This window comes from Oryzias melastigma, linkage group LG7 (assembly GCF_002922805.2).
Source record: "Oryzias melastigma strain HK-1 linkage group LG7, ASM292280v2, whole genome shotgun sequence".
NCBI lineage: Eukaryota > Metazoa > Chordata > Actinopteri > Beloniformes > Adrianichthyidae > Oryzias > Oryzias melastigma.
This window is the reverse complement of record NC_050518.1, coordinates 30,394,210-30,414,488: the sequence shown is the minus strand read 5'-3', so window position 1 is coordinate 30,414,488 and position 20,279 is coordinate 30,394,210. Positions and strand designations below refer to the sequence as shown.

General features: G+C 38.6%; 1 protein-coding gene across 3 annotated transcripts in view; it reads right to left on the bottom strand.

Annotated features, from left to right (window-relative positions):
* flna (filamin A, alpha (actin binding protein 280)) overlaps positions 1-10,910 on the bottom strand; it is a 51,205-nt gene extending 40,295 nt beyond the window's left edge. For all 3 annotated transcript variants that reach the window (XM_024293958.2, XM_024293961.2, XM_024293960.2), the window contains exons 1-2: positions 10,779-10,910; positions 3,589-4,047 (exon numbers count right to left, since the gene is read on the bottom strand). In XM_024293958.2, coding sequence (XP_024149726.1) covers positions 3,589-3,958 — 370 coding nt within the window. In that variant the 5' untranslated portion in view covers positions 3,959-4,047; positions 10,779-10,910. The remainder of the gene's footprint in view (positions 1-3,588; positions 4,048-10,778) is intronic.
* Positions 10,911-20,279: the final 9,369 nt, after the last annotated feature.

Genomic DNA, 20,279 nt, shown 5'->3' with positions numbered 1-20,279 from the left:
TGTCCAGCTTTCACTAAACTGCTCCTCCGGAGGATATTATTGTGCATATATGCAGTCCAACACCTGGGTATGAATAAAGTTTGATTTAATTGATGACACACGGGTATCAGAAGATTACAGAGTGAATTTTATTTGACAAATTCTTTAAAGGCTGCCATTTAAAAAAATAAATAAATTAATTCCTAAACAAAATGGGCCAGCTCAACTCTATTGTGGAAAAAAGAAAACTCAACGTTTTTGCTCAAAATTTAATCAGACGTCCAAAACTGTTTTTAATATGTGGATCATTTCGGAAAACTAACAGAAGCAGATTTAATATCCCTAAAATGAGTGTTCTTTTTAACATTTCTATTAAATCTGATCGTGTCAGTTTGTCCCAATCATTTTTTTGTCATGCAGCCAAAACAGACACAACTGTTCATTGCCTCAGAGGCCGCCGTCTCAACCTGCATCTCCTCCCAGGCTGCAGCAGGACAGCCGCCAGGTACGAAGTTACCCCACCACTCCTTCCTGACGCATCCCGCCACAGATGATGGAAAGAGCCAGAACCCATCGCAACAATTCCACGAACTGCACACAGGCTCAGTCAAGCACAGGTAAGAGCGTTCCGAAAAGATCGCTGCGAGCCAAGACAAAGACTGCTGATAAGAGAACGAGCTCTACACAAACACGCTGATGAAACCGGTCCTAATCTACTGATGGGCTTCATGGAACACAGGATGAGGGGAAATGATGGGTGTGGACAGATGCATGCTGTGCCCTGTGGACAGGGACTCGACCTGGCAGCTCTTTTCTGCAAGAAAACTTCTGGGAAAGAGGTCGTGTGCTGCTGATGCTGACAGGTTTAGGTGAGGAGATGCTCTGATGATCACAATATTTGATTCTTGGCCTTTTGAAGCTTTACTCAGGATCCACTCTTATGAGTAAAGGTCATACTTTAAAGATCCACTGAAAATTAAAATCAGTTTTTTGGTTTTTTTAGCATCTTAGTAGAATTTTTCTGATGATATGTATAAAGAAAATTAAGCTCAAAATTGCATTTCTTTATTGAAATTGTTGTGGATCCGGAGTAGATAAAATAATGAGGTTTGAAAAAGTCTGAAACGATGACAAAGATGCCACAAGCTTCCTGCTCCGCTCCATTCTGATGCATCCACTTTTAGACAAACATCCACGAACGTCTTTGTTTTCCTCGTCTGACCTACAGAAAACTGTATGACTGATAGCTCTGATATTAGAGCCATTTTTGTTGCACTGCTAACATTAGGTTGTGGTTGTAAGCCAGCGAGCACGTTAACACAGGGATGATGGGGAGTGTGGTCACCAACAGCCCCACACAAAACTCAGAGGCAAATCTAAATTTCTAAGTAACTACTGCCACTTCGTAGGAACTATATTCTAGAAAAAAGGCACTTTGATTTTGGCTAAAAATGGCATTGTCATAAATAAAAAAAACCACTGGGAACACTTTGAAAACAGATCAAAAGATGATGGAGTGGGACTTTAACCAATGATCAAACGGACAAAACTTTATGAGCCCATTTGTGTTCCAAGTCTCTGGAGAGGAGAAAAAAAAATAAAATAAAAAAGTTTGCTGCAGCTTTGACTTGATGAAACAAAAAGTCTCAATCTGAAAATTGATCAAAAGATGAGCATACCTGTCCCCCTTCCCGTTTACACCCTCTCCTGCTAGCTTACAGCCCCTCACACCTCCATCCAAATATTAGCAGTTCAACAACAATGGTGAGCGATATTGAACCTATCCAGCCGTACAGTTTTTCCTCAGACGAGGAGAACAGACGTCCATGGATCCATTGGTCTGCAGGTGGATTCATCAGACTGAAGTGGAGCTGAATGTTTGTGGCCCTCCCAACACAAATACTCTATTTCAAACATGTTTAAATATGCCCCTAATTCACAACAATTAAAATAAATAAAAAAAAATAAAAAAAAATAGACTGGCATGTCTTTCTTTTTAAATCATGAGAAAAATGCAGCAAGAAGATGATTAAAAAACAAAAACAGTTTTCCACATTTAAAGTAGTGGACAGGTCTTCAAATGTTTAAGTTTTAAATCAATATTCTAGAAGAATTTTAATTCTTGCTATACAATATAAAAAAAATAAGTTGTCTAAACCAGAGGTGTCAAACTCAATGGGGGCCAAAACACACCTTAGGTCACGGCCGAACAGGATAAACATTTACTGAACACTCCAAAGCCAGGTTTTTAAAACCTTTTAAAACTTTTTATCATAGTTATGAACTAGATATATAGCATTACCTGCGATAATACTAGTGTGAATGCTGTAAACTGAATTTGGCTGCTGAAATTGATGCTAAAAACACTATAGTTAATAGCTTAAAACGCTGAAGCTGAAATATTAGCTAAATGCCAAATCAGCCTTAATATAATAAAAGAACTTAGATTAGCCAAAACTGTCAGAATGTAGCTGGAATATTAGCTAAACTCCAAAAAAGCCTTAAAAAATCTTAGTAATTGCCATTAGTCCAAAAAGCTAGCAGAATGCAAATTCTTTAAAACTGTAACTTTTTAACACAATTATGAATAATAAAAAGGCAGGAATATTATTCCAGAATAAATCAACTTCAACCTTAAATAACTTTCAATATTTTACTCTCCATAAAAATTTTGTCAAAATTATACAAGTTAGAAATAAACACAAGATAACGTCAGACCATTAATAACAATAAAGTGATCTGGATGGCCGGATAGAATTACCCCGAGGGCCGATTTCGGCCCCCGGGCCTCGACTTTGACACATGTGGTTTGAACCATCATGTGTGATCCAACAAGGTTCTACGGCAGCTTCACCTGTGCAGGTATAACTCAAACTACCATGTGTTCTGGACCATCCCCTCCTGATCAGAGGGTCTCTTTTGGGTGGAGCAGATAAGCAAATGGCTGCTTGAATAACTTCTGATGCACATCAGTGCTCTGAACTTTCCAGCAACACACCCAAGAAAGATGAAGTGAAAACGGGTGTGGCTGCAGAGGTGGAGGAGAGAAGGAAGGATGGGCGATTGGTTTTAAGGTAAGAAAACCTGCAGAGAGAAAAAAAGGAGCAGAGAAGGTAACTGCAGGGCATAGAAGGAAATCGAATGCATGAGCAAAGGATGGCTGTTTAGTAATTTGTGGTTGAGCGTTTCATCCTGGGTGTGTCTATGTTCTGCCAAGAAAGGAGGAAGTTGAGGAGGGCAGGCTGCCCTCTCATCTTCAGATTAAATGACTCAAGCACAGTTGGGGATGAAGATGAGTCAGCTGAAGACGGGAAGAGGCAGAGCCTGGTACGCCGGAGAACATCAGGGAGAATGTTTGATAAAGCTGAGGAGGTAGAACCTGAAGGTGACAAGGATTCACTCACAGCTCTCTGCAAAGGAGCTTCAGAAGGTCAGAGGTCACTGCTCCTAGAAGGTGGTGGTCGAGTTTTCTCCTGCAGCAGCAGCACAGGAGGAAACTCCACCACCACCACCTTCTCCTAGAAGATTCTTCTCCTGCTCTACAACCATTAAAACACTTACACAAACTTTGGATGAAGCGCACAGCTCATCCATGCGCGTTTGACCCACCTATGGACACCAGCTTGATGTTCTCCTTGTCCAGGAACTCCAGCGCCACGGACACGTTCTCCAGCTGCATCTGGCGGAAGGTGGGCCTCTGGTTGTACTTTCGGAACATTTTCTTCTGGGACAGCACCTCCAGGAGCCCGATGAGCCGCAGCCCGTCGCTCAGGTCCGTCTGCAGGTTCCCGATGCGCTTGTTGACGCATTTGAGGTGCTCGTTGCACCAGCGCGTGAACGTGTTCTGCTGGATCTTCTTCCACGGCGCATCTTCGGCCAGGTCTTTCTCCGTGGCGGGCATTTCTGCGTCCTTGTCCGTGGAGAGAGCGTTGGGAGCGGGCGCGGCGCTCTGGTGGAGCCGGGGGTGGGAACCGCTCATTTTTATGCGCTCTGCTGCTTCCCGGTTCGCTGCGTGCGTCTCTGTGGGCGGAGTTTGCTGAACTCTTTCACTCTCTCTCACTTTTTTTCCTGTTTGAAAGAAAAGAAAAGTGCAAGAAACACGGTGAGGAGATGACTGAGGAAAGACGTTTATCTGCAGAGATTATTTAAAAACAAGAAAAGCTGCGCTTAGAGATGAAGAGAACCCCAAACGTTTGCAGTTTATGTTGAAAGACACAGACTGGGACCAATTAACTTGATTAAGACATTTCATGAACACCAATTAGGGACAACATTTCACTGATGAAAACAAAGTGTTTCAGAACCCAGGAAATGAAATAAAAACATTGTTTCTTCAACTTAAAAAGTTGTGGTTAGAAATTACTATTTTGTGTGTAAAAAGTATTATTTTTAATAATAAGTAGCATATTTTCAATTCTTACCACTAATTTGTTCTCAAAAAATAGGATTTTTTTGCCACAAAACAGTAATTTGTGACCACAAATATACTTTGCACACAGAACATAGTATTTTTGCAGCAAAATTTTATTCTTTGCCACAAAATAATAATTTTTGACTATAATTTGTAATTTGTGACTACAAAAAAGTAATTTTGCCACAAAATAGTAATTTGTGAACAAAAATTGTAGTTTTTGCCACAAACTGTTGATTTGTGCATAGAAAAATGTAATTTTTGCGATAAAATTATCAATTTGTGTACACAAAAATAATTTATTTTGACACAAAAAAAAATTTAATTTGTGCAAAAAATTTTTTTTTAATTTGTCGGCACAAAAAACTAAATTTTCCTTACAAAATTCTCATTTGTGACCACAAAATAATAATTTGTGCACATAAATTGCCTATTTGTGCCCATAAAATACTAATTTTTGTGCATAAAATATCATCATGTGACAAAAAAGGCTATTTCAATTCTAATTTGTGACCATTAAATGTTAAATTGTGGCCACAAAATGATAATTTGGCCACACAAAATAGTTCATTCCTGGCCACAAATTATTAATTTGACGGAACAATTTGAAAATAAATTTTCTTCTTTTTCCAAAGGGATTCCATTTTTCCATTTGTTTTTGGACAATGGTGATTAAAAGAATTTATTTATTTTTAATTTCTGTTTTATGGTCACCCAGCTGCATTGTCTTCTACTTAGATGAGCTTGTCGGCATATATTTGGATTGTCCTTCCAAAGTGAACAGCAGCTGCTGAGACGTTTCTTCACCATCAGGTCAAACCTTCAGATTCTGGAACTTTGCTGCATCCAACAGGTGAAATGAGCTAAAATCACCATGAATATTTCTAACATTTGACCTCAGCAGCATGACTTGATAAAAGGTTTTAAGAAATGTACAAGAATTTTGTTTGGCTTTACTTTTCTCTGTTTACTTTTAAACATTTTTATTTTTTCGGCCAATTCCCTGATTTACTTAAACTTATCAAACCTTGAATTCCAGGAGTTTAGGTTGAAGATATGAGCTCACATGAAAATAATGAGACCCAGGCTTGACAAATATTTGAAATATTTAGCATTTTTATTTAATCATGATTCCAGAAGCTAAATGTCAGCTTGACATCATGTTGTACAGCCATCCACCCCCTCCACTGGAGACGTTCATCATGTAGGTCTAGACAGCAAACCAACCAGACGCATGAGATCACACACACACCTGACAGTGATTCACTAATGACTTTGATAGGAAAGACAATCCGGTTTTCCTCAACTCCTTAAAAAGCAGTTTCATGGTTTATTGTGGTTTTATTTGCCTTTAAAGGGTAAATAAAGATGTTTTTTCCAGCTTCAGATCAAAAATGTGCCTGAGTGTGAAACAAACTTTCATGAATTTAACACATTTAGTGTTAGTATGAAATTCAAACATCAGCTCCCTCTTTTGACAATAAAGATTTAATCTTTTACTTAGGTTTCTTTTACTTACCTAAATTTTAAAAAGTAGTTTCTTTCTTTAACTTGATCTTTTCATGCCGAGATATTACACTCTTGAAACCCTCGGGTTAGTTCTTGAACTAATTCTTGCTTGTATAGATTTTGGGGTTACTTTTTGGAGTAATACACATTTTTGGAGTGACAGTGGTTTCATTTGAACTCAATTTATAGTTTCTTGGGGTAAAATAATCCAGCAAAAAGTTAGTTCCCTTTAAACTCAGAGTTTACAACTTAGGTTACTTTTACCAAAAGGTTTTTAGAGTGTAGTTTAAATAAGTGAAGGTTAACAGATAAAAACTTAATTTTGTATATTTCTGATTTAAACAAGAACATATTCAGGGGGTTTGTGAGTTAGAGTTCTTCTTGTCGGATGATCAGAAAACCCTAAAAAAGTATTTTTTAATCAAATTTGTCAAATAAAGTTTGATTGATGGTGCAGCATGTATGAAGGCGATGCTTCAGTCAGATTTCTGAATTGGCGTCTTCACATATTTGCGTCTGAAGATGTTGTGTCATTTGATAAAAATACTCATTGGTCATCTCCATCTAATTGTCTATGGTGCCTCTGTGGCGTGACGCAGAAAATAAGTCTGGGTTCATTTTCTGACTATGAGTAAGATGGAAGCAGATATGTGACCGCAGCTATTTTGACTAAATAAGGATATTGGTGCCAGGAGCCTCAGGATGGCCTGCAGCCATCAAGAATGCTGAGTGTGTGTGTGCAAGTGTGTGTGTGTTTGTTTGTGTGTCTGGTCGGGGGGGAATCTGAGGAATGCTCCTCACCCCCATAACAGCCCCAGAGCCCCCAGTTCTAATAGCACCCCAATAAAGAGCTGTGTTATTGTAAGGCCCGGCGTGGCAGCAGCTCTCACACTCACTGACTCATTCTGGGCGACAGAACGGTTAACGGTTAACGGCGCTCAGCTCTGTCTGAGATTTGCTGTGCAGACCATTGTTTTTGAGGAATTCAAAGAATAAACAGGAGACAAAACAGGAGGCGGAGTCAGAGGGAGCTGAGGAGGTCAGATGATTCAAAATGTGAAGTTAGACTCTCACAGGGCGCCCTCTAGTGACCAACAGCTGTACTGCACCTTTAAAAACTGACAACAGTTTCCTCTGAATCTATTCTGTTTTTTGCACATTTGAGCCTTTTTGGGGTTTCTTTCTCTGCTTATTGTTGACCTTTTTTTCTTTTACACTACAGTGTTTAGGCACATTTAATAAAATTCTGATCCTTCCAAAACTTTGTGCTATTTGACACATACAAACATAAGCAAACTTGTAACGAGAATTCAATTTTTTTTAAAGAAATCAGTGAATGTGCTTTCTTTTGAACTTGTGGTTTAGAAAAAAATGTGTTTCAGTATCTTATATTCACCTTGGTAATTTAATTATTTATGGCTTTAATTTAATTTTCAAACATTATATCCCTTTTTTAATAATTTCTTGTCAAGATGTTATTAATTTGCAGCTTTTTTGTTTTTCTAAAAACAAAACAGAAGTACCAACCTTGTTTGGTCACTATTGCTGAAGTTTTTACAGTTATATTATCAAGTCGTATGTATTCATTTACTGTGAATTTTGTAGGCTCTGTTTCCATTTTTGCCATGTTTCCTGTTATTTTCATTGCCTGTTTTTATACATTGTAAAAAAATGTTTTTTTTTTCTTGGTTTAAAAATGAAGAAAAAAACAAATGTACTTCAGGCATGGAAAAAATGTAAAAATGATAATAAATAAGATACTTTTTGGACTAAAATTATATCATTCAGGATACATTAGCCCATTTCTTTATGAAAGGATTCTCAAAACGTAATAAAACATCTCCCTCTGCTGGTAGCTTCCTGTTACAACTTCCTTTGACACTTGGGGAACATGAAACGTTGGATTAATAAAATACAACAAAGCATTAATGTCAGTGTTCATGTGGCTCCTTTGATGGTCAGAAGCTCGAAAGAGCAAAAGTAAACAATAAAAAGCCTTTATGAAATGCAGCTGCATTTACAGAAGATCCCCTTGATCGGACAATACGCTAAATAATCTGTTTCATATACAATCAGACCAGAGGACAGGCTGCAAAGCTGCAGTTTGTTTTCAAAATCTAAAAAGTTTCTGAGACATAATGTCGCCAAAACCTTTATGGCTAAAACAATCATCAAACTTTGAGGTATAGTTCAGTTTTCATGAGTTTAAAGGATGAATGTGTGAAATAATAGTTTCCCTTTCTTTTCTCAGAGATGGCAGCAGCTTCTCATCATCTGCAAAAGCGAGCAGCACAAAAACAAAAAACACAGGAAGTTAAACAAAGCGAGCAAAAACATTGCCAACCACATGACCCACAGTAGGTAGAGTCAGAGGAACTGATTATGTGGTTTTCCTCTTCAGCCTCTCAAACTGGTGCTGGAGAGAGCAAAGGAGGGCACGTCAACTGAGGACAGACCTCCGTCTGCACGCTCTCCTTTCAGCATCACATCTCCTTAGTTTTTCTGTTGTCATAGTAATGTAAAATCTTAAAAAACATCAAAAATGGTTTACAGACAGCAAACAAAATCTGTTAAAAACTCCCTTAAATCTCCACTTTTGGTTAAATGAATTAAAAAAATGCAATAATTGTTGAAAAAAATCATTGTTTTGATCCCAAATTCTTAAAAAAAAAATTAAAGAGGAATCCCACATTTAAAACAGTATGTCTTCAACCAAACATTTTTCTGATGATGATTCAAGTCACTTCTCCAGAAACAAATGTTTGTGTCTTTAAAGTTGTTTATTGTCCCCAACACGTTCACATAGTTATTAAAGTTAGATAAACCTGAGATTTATATTCCATAAATAATGGATTTCTGCTGCATCATTAAACCAAGATGTTAAAATATGTTGAAAAGCAAAACCCAGAGATATTTGTTAAAGAATTCAACTGTTGTGTCGTTAAAGTCCCACTCTGATAACATTCTATCTGTTTTTAAAAGGATCTTTTAATTTTGTGATGCTACTTTTAGACAAAATCTGAAACCTTTTCTAAGACATAGTTTCTGCAGAGCAGCAGGAATTCCTTAGAAATTGTTTCCTGATTTGTGGGCGGGACTATTGATGCAGAGCAACCCTGCCCCCCTTCCCATCACCCGTAACTTTGTTTACACTCTCTCCTGCTAGCTTAAAACGCCTCACACCCCCAACCTAATATTACCAGAGCAACAATAACGGCGAGCTATCCAGGCAAGTGTTTAAGCTCAGACTAAGAAGACATACATGGATTTATTTGTCTACAAGTGGATGAGTCAGAAAGGGGCGGAGCAGGGAGCTTATAGCCCGCCCACCATATTTTCTAGATCAAATTAGATCTTTTTCAAACTGGATTTTTTAATCTCTTCCTAATTTACAACAATCTGACTAAAGAAATACTCAGAAATGCAATTTTGAGTTTAATTTTCTTAAAAATATATCCCTCATCATCAGAAAAAAGCAATTATAACATGTTAAAATCCGCAAAAACACAGTTTTTATCAGAGTGGGTCTTTAACTCTCCATTAGGGTTTCATTTAAACTTCTTTTCCTTTCGGCTTTTCCCTTCAGGGGTCGCCACAGCGAATCAGTTTCCTCCATCTAAGCCTGTCTTCAGCATCCTCCACTCTAACACCAGCCACCTTCATTTAAACAATCAGAAAATTCCAAAAAACTCAAAATATAACCTTAGGTTTTATGGATGTTTCAGATCTTTGCCACTTCTCAGGTGTTTTCATATTTTGTCTTTGGAGTTTCTATGGTCTCAGCAGAAGTTTTCAGAAGTGATGGAAAAGTGAAAGCCTGGACCAGAGTCAGATTTTTTTGTGCTTTCCAATTTTCAAAGACAAAAGTAGAAACAGTATAGTAATATTATGAAAGTGGGCGTGTCCAAATGTTTGCCTTGACAAATTCAACTCAAACAAACTAAAAGCTTTAAATCTCATAAAGCTTAATGGGGCATTAACGTCAGTTTGGATCCACAGAGCAGCTTTATGTGATGAAGCTGAGCAGCAAACAGCTGAGTTCATTCTGAGCCTTTAATTAACCAGACATGCACAAAAGAAACTCCTACTGGAACCTGGATCAGAGCAGCTCCACCCTCCTCCACCCACACACCCCCAACCAGTTCTGTCAAATCCAAACTTAAAGGTTCAGTCGAGTTGCTCCGAGGATTTGAACCATATTCAATTAAAAGCACTTGGTGACAGTAGAAAGAAAAGATGAGCTGCGTTCAAGAGTCTCTTAGAGCCGGTTCAGAAATGTCAAAATTCTAAATGACCCATTTTTAGACAGACTTCATTTAATGAGTCTGCTCTGATGTTACCTGAATAAATGTATTTATATTTATTATGGTTTACTTACGTTGACCTTTAGGGTCACTGTGGTCAAACAGTGTAGTACACCTCTGTACCATCAGATTTAATCATTTAATACTCTTTGGAACATTGTTTTTGTTCAAGAAAATGGAAACAAAAAAAAGAGGATAAAATAGTTTTCATTGTTTGATTTCATTACAAATAAAATCTTTTTAAAGTATTTTTCACTCTTTTTGCGCACCTGATCTCGTGCACCAGGTGGCCCCCGAGTTCTTGTTGCGCCACGGGATCTGGTCCCAGCCTGCGCGCGTGTCCACCTCTGCCCCTCCAGCATCACGAGCCCTCACCCACCCCCTCCCGCCGCAGGATCTGTGTGCGTTTTCCCTTATTTGGAGCGGAGCCCCAAAGCTGGGATGCTGCCTGCTACCGGCGCAAAGGCTGCGGATTTTAGCGTAAAAACTGAAGAGTCACCACCACCCCACCAGCAGACCCGCACAGCTGGCGCGCGCGGCTGAACATCAGCATCAGGGGTGCGAGCGGGACTCACCTGGTGGCGTGTAGCGGGCGCGTGGGTCCGCCGTGTGTCTCAGCTGCTCCTCTGTGACCGCGCTCTCGCTGGTGGAATGCGTAAGTGTGCGTGCGTTCCTCCCGTCCCGGACCGTCCTCCCCACGCGTACTCCCGGTGGGGGAAATGCTGTTCCTGCTGCGGCGTAAAACAGAAGAAGGTCCGGCCCCTGCGCGCGCGCTCCCCCCGCCCCCGCTGCGCCTCAGCCGGGAGGGCCTTAATTGGTAAACGGGTGAAGCCTCGGGGTTTTTTTTTTCAGCGGAGGAGACGTCATGACCGCGCCTGTGGGATTTTAAAAGTATGATGTCACCTGTACCGGCCCCCCTCTTTGAGGGGATCCTCACCCCCCCGGACTCCTTCACGCGCGCTCACATGAACCCGCACACAGCTTTCACTCATTCATCTCTGCTGCTTTGACTCAACTTAAGGTGTCCATGCGCGCGCACCGAGGTCGAGCGTGCTCTCCAGCTGAGCATTGGCTCAGGAGACAAGAATGCCGCCTTCATCAGTGCGGAGGGAGGAAGAGGAGCAGAGGTGCAGCCATGAGGAGGTCAGAGGCTGACTCAGAGTGATGGAGGAGGCACAAGAATAGTCCAGCCACACGAATGACGTCATTCTGAAAGTCTGATGTGTTTTTTTCTTTTCTTTTCTTTTCCATCAGATCATCAGTGTGTGTTTGGATTAATGAGAGCCAGATGTTTGCCATTATGCGGCTCCTGTCATCTGTTAGAAGCGAACACACCATCACACACTTTCAGGGATCATAATTTAAATGTGTTAGTTCCACTTTTATTATTAGAACACTTCATGAATGAACAGATTATTTAGCTCTGAGATGTTCTGGTGGAAATTTTAGATGATTTAAAAAGGGTCAGTTGACATTAAAGTGAGCATTTTACTTACATTACTTAATCTTACTTGGGGGGGTGCAAACTCTTTTACTCGTGGGCCACAAAGGGTTTTAAAATTTGACAGACGGGGCAAACCAGGAGCAGAGGATTGGAGCGTTTCCACCTTAGACGAAAAAAATGACGTTGAAAACAGGCTTTAATTTGATTGAAACTTAATCTTAAAAAAGACAATTCTTGATTTTTTCTCAAAACTTTGACTTTTGTTCAAATTTTAGTCCCAGTTGCACAATGAATTGATGTCCCTCAAGGAAAAAATCCAAATTAGAGAAATTGTGCTTTCATGTGGTGTTGGAATGATAAAAAAAACCTTTCTGACTTGGGAAATACACATTAACATGAGAAAAACAACAAGTTTCCCAACAACACATGAATGCAGAATAACCCTCTGCACCTGAACAAAGGTCAATGTATTTCTAGTGCACCATCTGTGGTTGGATACCAGAATAAAAAGGAAAAATCAAACTTTAATATTGATCATCAATGTAATTTATTTCAGATTGACAGGCCAGATTAACAGGGCTATAGATTTAACCACCTTTAACCAATCAAACATTAAGAATGAATCCAGACGAAAGGCTTTGGTCCACTTTAAGCACATTTTTACGTGTATTTATTCATCAAGGGATACATGATGTGAACTAAAAAATACGACTTTAAAAGTAATATTTAAAGCAATAATGATGGATTTTTTTTACTTACAATCTCAATCAATCACTTTTTTATTTTTATAGCCCTTTTCATCAACATGCTGTTAAACACAAAGTACTAAACAAAAAAGACACATGTAATCATTAGCTAAAACAATAAAAAAGTCATTCGTCACATTAGATAAAAGCAATAACAACATAAAAATAGAAAATCAAGGAAATACTGTGGTTTAATTTGAGGAAGCACTGCATAGATCAAAGGTAAAAACATAAAAACGATTGACCATAAAGCCATAAAATACTTAAAAGCTCAACATATAAATAAATAAGTGCATTTAAAAATCTCCACAGAGGTAGAAACTCTCAGATCCTCAGTTAATTAGAGCAGAACCTGAGGATCTGAGAGTTCTGGGAGGTTAGGAGATCTGAGAGGTGGGAAAGTCCAAATCCATTAAGACATTTAAAAACTAGAGGAAGAATTCTTAGAATCAATCCTGAAGCTGACAGACAGCCATGTAGAGACTTCAAGACAGGAGTGATGATGAAATATGTGCAGCTGAATTCAAGACAAGCTGTAATCTGTTCATAGATTGCTTTAGAAGATGTATATATATCTATCTATATATATATATATAGATAGATATATAATAAGGGTGTAATAAGGGTAATATATCCAGCGACATAAAACAATATTTTGTTTAGGTGATACTTGTATTAAAATGCTGACAAGATGATGTTTAATGACTATTTATGAATGTCCTTCACCATCTTACTTTAGCAGAACAGTGAGCCTCTTTGAGCAGCTCTACACCGAACCAAAACAACACAAAGATCATGCAAGAACCAGTTTATGTCAAATTTACTGTCACAGTTTTTGCTGATACGAGACATGTACTTCTTCATTTTTACTTGGGGTGGGTACTCTCAAGGAGCACCAGTACTGCTGCCAGTATCATATTATAAAGTGGATTGCGGTGATTTGAAGCAATTCAGATGAAAATGAGCAAAGCAGTGAAGATGCACAGAGTTAAGCTTTAAAAAATTGTAAGAAATTGTTCTGGTATCATCTTGGTGTATATCGCAATACATATCATATTGTGAGATGCATATCGTGATATGTCTCACATCACCAGATATCACCAATACACACCTCTAATATATAACGTATATAATCAATGATCATGAAGACTTTATTTTAGACGTTTTAATTTCTTTTCTTTGCACTTTATTGCTTGATCCCTGGAGTTGTTGTGATAATTGGATTTTCCCACAGCAGGACCAAGCAATTAATCCATCCAACAAAAGCAAGTTCTAGACAGACAAGATGAACCTTGAACTTCAAGACCCACTCTGATGAAAATTTAGTTTTAACATTTTCTTGTGGTATTTTTGCAATTATGGAGGAGACACATTAAAAAAATTATCCTAAAATATTTTTTTAGGTGTTTCTTTTTCAAATCGTTGTGAATTCAAAGCAGATGCAGAAAATACTGCTTGAAAAAGTTTGCAGGTGTGATGTAAGAGCAACTACGGCAAGCCACAAGCTCCCTGCTCCGCTCCATTCTGACAAATAGATCCATGAACGTCTTCATTCCTCTGGCTTAAAACTAAACAGCTGGAGATCTCCAGAATTGCTTTCCTTTTTGTTTCACTGGTAATGTTAGGCTAGGAACACGAGGGGCTGGACGCCAGATGGATGATGGGATGCCAACAATCCCGCCCACAATTCGAGGTGATTTTCAAATGAACTCCTGCTGCTCTGCAGAAACAATGTCTTATTGAACAATAAAGGTTTTGGCTAAAAACGGCATAAACATAATTAAAATACCACTGGCAACACTTTTGCAAAAGATGAAAAGATGATAAACCTACGGCAAATGTTTGTTATACAAATGCTAAAGAAGACTCTTCATCCTCAGGATGAAGAATTCTGACCTCAGTAAACCAACAAGTGTTATCTGTTTTTGAGAAGGAGCAAGGTTACAAAAGAAGAACACGCTGATTAGTCTGTAAAGACAAACAACACCGTTTGAGGTCAGAGAGTCACATGTCAAACAGAAATATGAAAGCATTTCATCTCTCCTCGCTATTGATGTTCATCTGCCAAATGAGGATCTTTTTGAACCACTAGATTAAATAATTTTGCTAACATTTCAAAGAAAACTTCTACTTTCTGTTAAGAGAGAAAATCAGTTGTGCTCTAATCTTCTCTCTGTCCACTAGACAATGTTTTCAAAGTGGGTCCTTCTTAAAGAATACATTCTCGACGGTCTCGGATGATGTTTATCCCACCAGTTTTACCAGCACACAAACACGAGGCCTGTGGGGGCAGAGCCATAAACAGAACATTAAACCCGCATGAAAGTAATTAAACAAGCATGTCTCTTTAAGTGCTCATAAAAGGAAACTGGTGGAACAATGCGGGATAAAAAAAGGTAGAAAGTTTCCCATTAAAGTGTGTCAGGTCCATATTTAGAATTGGATTAGCTTTCATGACCAGCCAGGTTGAGAAAAGTTTGACAGAAACTCCATTTAACCGTTTGTGACAGCTAAGATGTTTTTAAAGGTTTCACTGGCACCTTATTTATAGTATTTTTAAATGAAGCTTTAGACCTTTAATGAGATTGAAGCAATGTTGTTACACTTAGAATGTTATAAAAAAAATAATGTTTAAATGCTAATTTTCAGCGGCTTTCATATGACTCATCTTCCTTTGTAGGATCTTTATTTCTCTTCAAATGTTCCTGGTCTTCAGCATCAAATGACACTTTATTATTGGAGAAAACTTGACTAATGGGCTCAACAACTCACAAAACACAAGCTGGAAGGGTTCTAGAAAGACCATATGGGGCCTATATTCCTTTTGCTGAAATGTATTCTAGTCGTTTTTTTGTTTTTGTTTTTTGACAAATTCAATATCGTGGGCAAAGCTGCATTTAGAGATCCAATATTGATAACAAATAACCTGATAAATGAAATGTACAGAAGTATTCTCAGCCTTTGCTGTTAAGCTCCAAAGCGAGCTGAGGTTTCTTCTGTTTCAGCTGCTTCATTGAAGCCAACCTGTGGTAAATCCAGTGGATTGGTTGATTTGGAACGGTACGAGTCTGTCTACATGAGTCTAAGGGTTGACAGTGCATGTCAAAGCACAAACCGCTTAAAAAAAAAAAAGAATTATCTGTAGACCTCCAAGACAGGATTGTCTTGAGACACAAGACTGGGGAAAGGTCCAGAAACATTCCTGCTGCCTTGAAGGCTCCAATGAGCACAGTAGCCTCCATCGTCCATAAGGGAAGAACTTTGGAACCACCAGGACTCTTCTTAGATCTGACCGGTCACCTAAGCTGACTGGAGAAGGCCCAATAACCCAGCGGGGACTCAGTCAGACCTCCAGCGTTCCTCTGTGGACAGAGGAGAAACTTCCAGAAGGACGACCATCTCTTTAGCACAAAACAGACCTGTATGGTAGAGTGGCCAGACAGAAGCCCCTTGGGGGGACGACCTTGTGTGACGTCCTCTCCCAGAGCTCTATAGTCACGAGATTTGAGTCATGGAAGGACAGGCGGGTCTGAACCGGATTTTTCTTAATAGGAGTGTATGAAAAATTCCAGTGGTGAGTGAGGAGTAAATTATGGCCCAGATTTTGTTATTTTTTGACTCTCAGTCTTTGAGTAACATGTGGGTTTTATTACTTTTTTCACTTTTTGCTCTTTTATACTCCATGTATAAACAACACAGAATAGAGCACCATGAGTACACTGAGCAAAGTCCATAAATCAGCACCAGAAAACAGAAAGTATTCTGTGATTAAAAACTTTTTAGACTAAGTACAATAAACATCATCAGCCTGACACGAAGGTCGTGTCTAAACCTGAAACCTGTAAAAATATTATTCCATACGCTGTCATGATGACATTTTTTCTCATTTTAAAGATTTTTCTGTATCCCATTATTTATATATGTTTTTTCCCCATAAAGTAAAAGGTTTATTAATCATGGAGGTTGTTTATTTTACTGATGCTCAAACGCAGATGCAGTGACATCATTTAAGACAACAAAAGAGCAGATCTGGTTTTATTCTGTATTCTGATCACAAACATACTCATATTTTTAGAATATAATGATCATCTCCTTCTAATAGGAAATCTGTGTGGAGCTTAAATAGGATTTAGAGTTTGTGCTACAATAAGGCTGCGGGAAAACTTCCTTTAAGACCCATTTTTAATACAAATAGTGTTTTAAACATGTTTTTATAGCATTTTTCTCACGATGGAGGACATATATAAAATAATTTAGGAATAAAACTGTGTTTCTGAGTATTATTGTGATAGATCACGAATAGATAAAAACTTGTGATTTAAAAAAAAAAGCTTGTTTGTGACGCAACAAATGACATGGGACAGTTACCAGGCACTTCCTGTTTAAAATTCCAAGGGGAGGAGTCACTCAGTCCAGTTCTTATATACAGTTAATGGTGGGGACTTTGGGCTTGTGTGGCCTTAGACTGGACCCTGGGATTTCTGTCAGTGCCAGGGGTCTGCAACCTGCAGCTCCAGAGCTACATGTGGCTCTGTTACTAACAAAAAATAAAAAAGTTTCTAAATGTTAAAAAGTAAGCATGAAGTAAAGAGTAGTAAAAAAAAAAAAAAAAAAAAAGGGGGGGGCGGTTAAACTAACTCAAACTCTAACTCATGTACAAACAGTTGAAGGATGAAGTCAGACTACAACATTTTGACATGCTTCTGTGCATCCTATCCTGAACTTCAAAAAAATCAGTGGACATTAATGAGGTCGACCACTATCCGCATCGGATTATAAATAATTATAAACTTTTTATTTTAATGTTTGTGTTTTATTCATGCAAAATTAAAGCATTAAAAACAAATCCCTGTCTTGTCTGGGCTAACCCTGCTCTCAACAGCAGCAAGCCTGAAGTAAATTTGTATCTATTTTTTTGTCCAATGTTTTTGTTTGCACTCTCTAATCCTTCCTGTTGCTTTCTCTACTAAAATGTTTTTCTTTCTTTTTTGTCCTGTCCAAAAAATACAAAAATAAAAAAAAATCATACAGAGCTTAGTTTCAAAACACAAAAGGGGTTCACATAAATACACAACCAATATTTGTATAACGAGACCAAACTAAATAAAATCTGTCCAAAATAGGTGTCTATCTCTCAGCTTCTATCTGTTTGCTCAGCTGCTGGACAAATAAAAAAAATCAGGCTTGCAGGAATCATGACGCATTGGCAAATGTGTGTGAAAGACGGGTCACTGTCCTGCACAAGCGGATGTGCAGCATGTCATAAAAATGTGTTATCTACTGGAAGGGTTTCCTCTGGGAAAGCCCTCGGCGTTGTCATCATGCATGGCTGTTTATGTGGCTGCACAGAGGCCTGCTTTTTATCTCCTGGATTCTCATTTGAGAGGAAATCGGGCTGAATGCTGTGCAGTCTGACTGCTCAGCTGTAATCATGGTGTGAGCACACAGTGAAGGAGTGTCTGTCTGTGATTACAGAGGAAAACAGCTGTGTGTCGTCACTTGTGTTGAGGCAATTCTTACACGAGTAAAAACAAAAGAAGATGAGTGAGAAGCTAACCTGGTCCTCTGAAGAACCGAATATGTGAAAAAAACTCCCCACATTAATGGAAAAAAATCATTTAAGTTTGGTCTGTTTTTAAGAACTTCACAATTGAAGTTGTTTGAAGTTGTTTGAAGAAGCAACTAAAAAGGCGAGAAACATCAAGTCAACTTTAATTACTGTGGTTATAGCTAGATTTCATCTAGGTCATTCTATTAAAGTCCCACTCTGATCATCATTTGATCAATTTTCAAAGCGCTTTCAGTAGACTTTCAATTGTATTGATTTATTATGCTGTTTTCAGTCAAAATGAAAAAATGGATGCCCTTTTCTATGACATAGTTAAGTAGAAGTTCGCCTCTGAGTTGCGGGCAGGACTATTAGCACAGATAGGCCTCCTCTAATTTCCCATCATCCCTTTTTTTACACTCTCTTGCTAGCTTATAGCCCCTCACAACCCCAAGCTAACAGTAGCTGTGTTTCCATTGACTTTAAAGTTGTGCAAATTGGATTTGCAATAATAAATTTGACAAATGGAAACATTGCAAATAAAGAAAAAAATAATATTTATTAAAAAAATCTGCGCTTGGTGGAGGTGCTTTTTGAGGTGTTTGAAATTGACATATTTCACAAAACTGCGATGGAAATAATGAGTCTCGTGACCAACAACCGGATACCACAAGAGATCCCATAGCGTCACACAGCCCATCAAAAGTTGAGTGTGTCATGGGTAAACGTTGGAGCCACAGCACCTCTGGTAAATCAACAACCAGGATTTCCCAAAATCTCTTAATCCGTAGCTGCTTCCATGTAGCTCGGTGCTCCATGGCTTGAATAAGACGCTGACGTCTCCTTTGATAGATGATGATGAACGCTCGTCCCGTGGCAGAAATGTGAATATATCTGCTGTAAATCAAATCATTAGCTGTGTTTTTTATTGACTTATGGTTTGTTTATTTGCTTAAATATGATTTTATGAAAATAGTGTGTCATCATTATCGATCCCGTCTCAAGCTCTGGCCATGAGTGGGATCCATCACTTGAGTTCTAGCACCTCCTCAGTCTCAACACTACACTTCCCATCAGCCCCTGCTGAGACTCATTTTTCCATCTGCATTCACTCCCAGCAGTATTAAGTCAAAGCACTGAACTCTGCTCAGTGCAAAGTCTTGTTTGTGCCACTCTGCCTGCTTTACTGAGCGTTATTATCCTTATGTTTTCTTCTGTTTCATCTGACCCTCACCTGGACTCTGACTACTCTAGTTTTTCTCTGATGCCCTCACGCTCGTGTTTGATCTCAGCCTGCCTGACACTGATTTATCTTTGTGGACTTTTTTGACTGTTCTCCTGTCTATGCCAGTAAAACTTGCTGTACTTGGATCCACTCGTCTGCCTGTTTGAGACACAGTGTAATTGCAAAATTGTGTTTTTTTAACATTTCTAGAGTTTCGAGTTTTGTACATATGTGTGATGGAAACTCAGCTACTGGAAGGCTACAAAAATGGCGAGCAACATTGGGGCTCTCCAGCTGTACAGTTTTGGGCCAGAAATACTCAGAAATGACATTTTAATCTAAATTGTATTTATATTTGTTCTCCATCATAAAAAATGTTAAAAACACAGTTCTTTAACTGTATTTTGATAATTATATATATATGGTGTAATCCTTGTACTGATCGAGCAGTAGGTGACAGTGGTTAGAAAAACTTTCTAAATGAGAGATCAGGAGGAAATCTTTAGCACAACTAGACTATCATGGGCATGAAAAGTAATTTAAACAAAAAAAGGGGGTTCAGATTAATGGAATAAGAACAGAACATATTTAAATTTAGTCTCTGAACAATTCAAAGCATTTTTATCTGCTGGACTTCATTATGTATGAATAAATTTAGCTGATTTATTGTCAAAAATGGAAAAGAGAAGACATTTCCTGTCTGTTCTGACAGGTTTATGGCAGCTTTTCAAATGGAGTGGTTTGATGTTGTCTGTCAAAGAAAACCAAACGTGTGATTGACCTTCGGTCAGTCCTCAGGGGCGATCCTCCCCATGAGTTACAAAGATTAAACAAGCAGTTTGACTTATGCCTGTCTTGAAGATGCAGAGTTGGAAGCGAGAAATCTCAGTTCTGTCCTCTCTGTCTCTGGCCTTATTAAGAAAGTCCCTCAGTCTGAAGGAGAGCCGTCCTGACCGTCTAGAGAGACGAGAAAGAGCCTGGACCCATGCCTGGGCCTTCAGTCCTTGAGAAGAAGTGTTTGTGCTTGTTATCTCCTCATATTTGTGAGTGAGTTAACCAAAAAGATCCTGTAGTTGTTGATTCATAAAAGGAAAGCAGGCATGAGACTAGCTC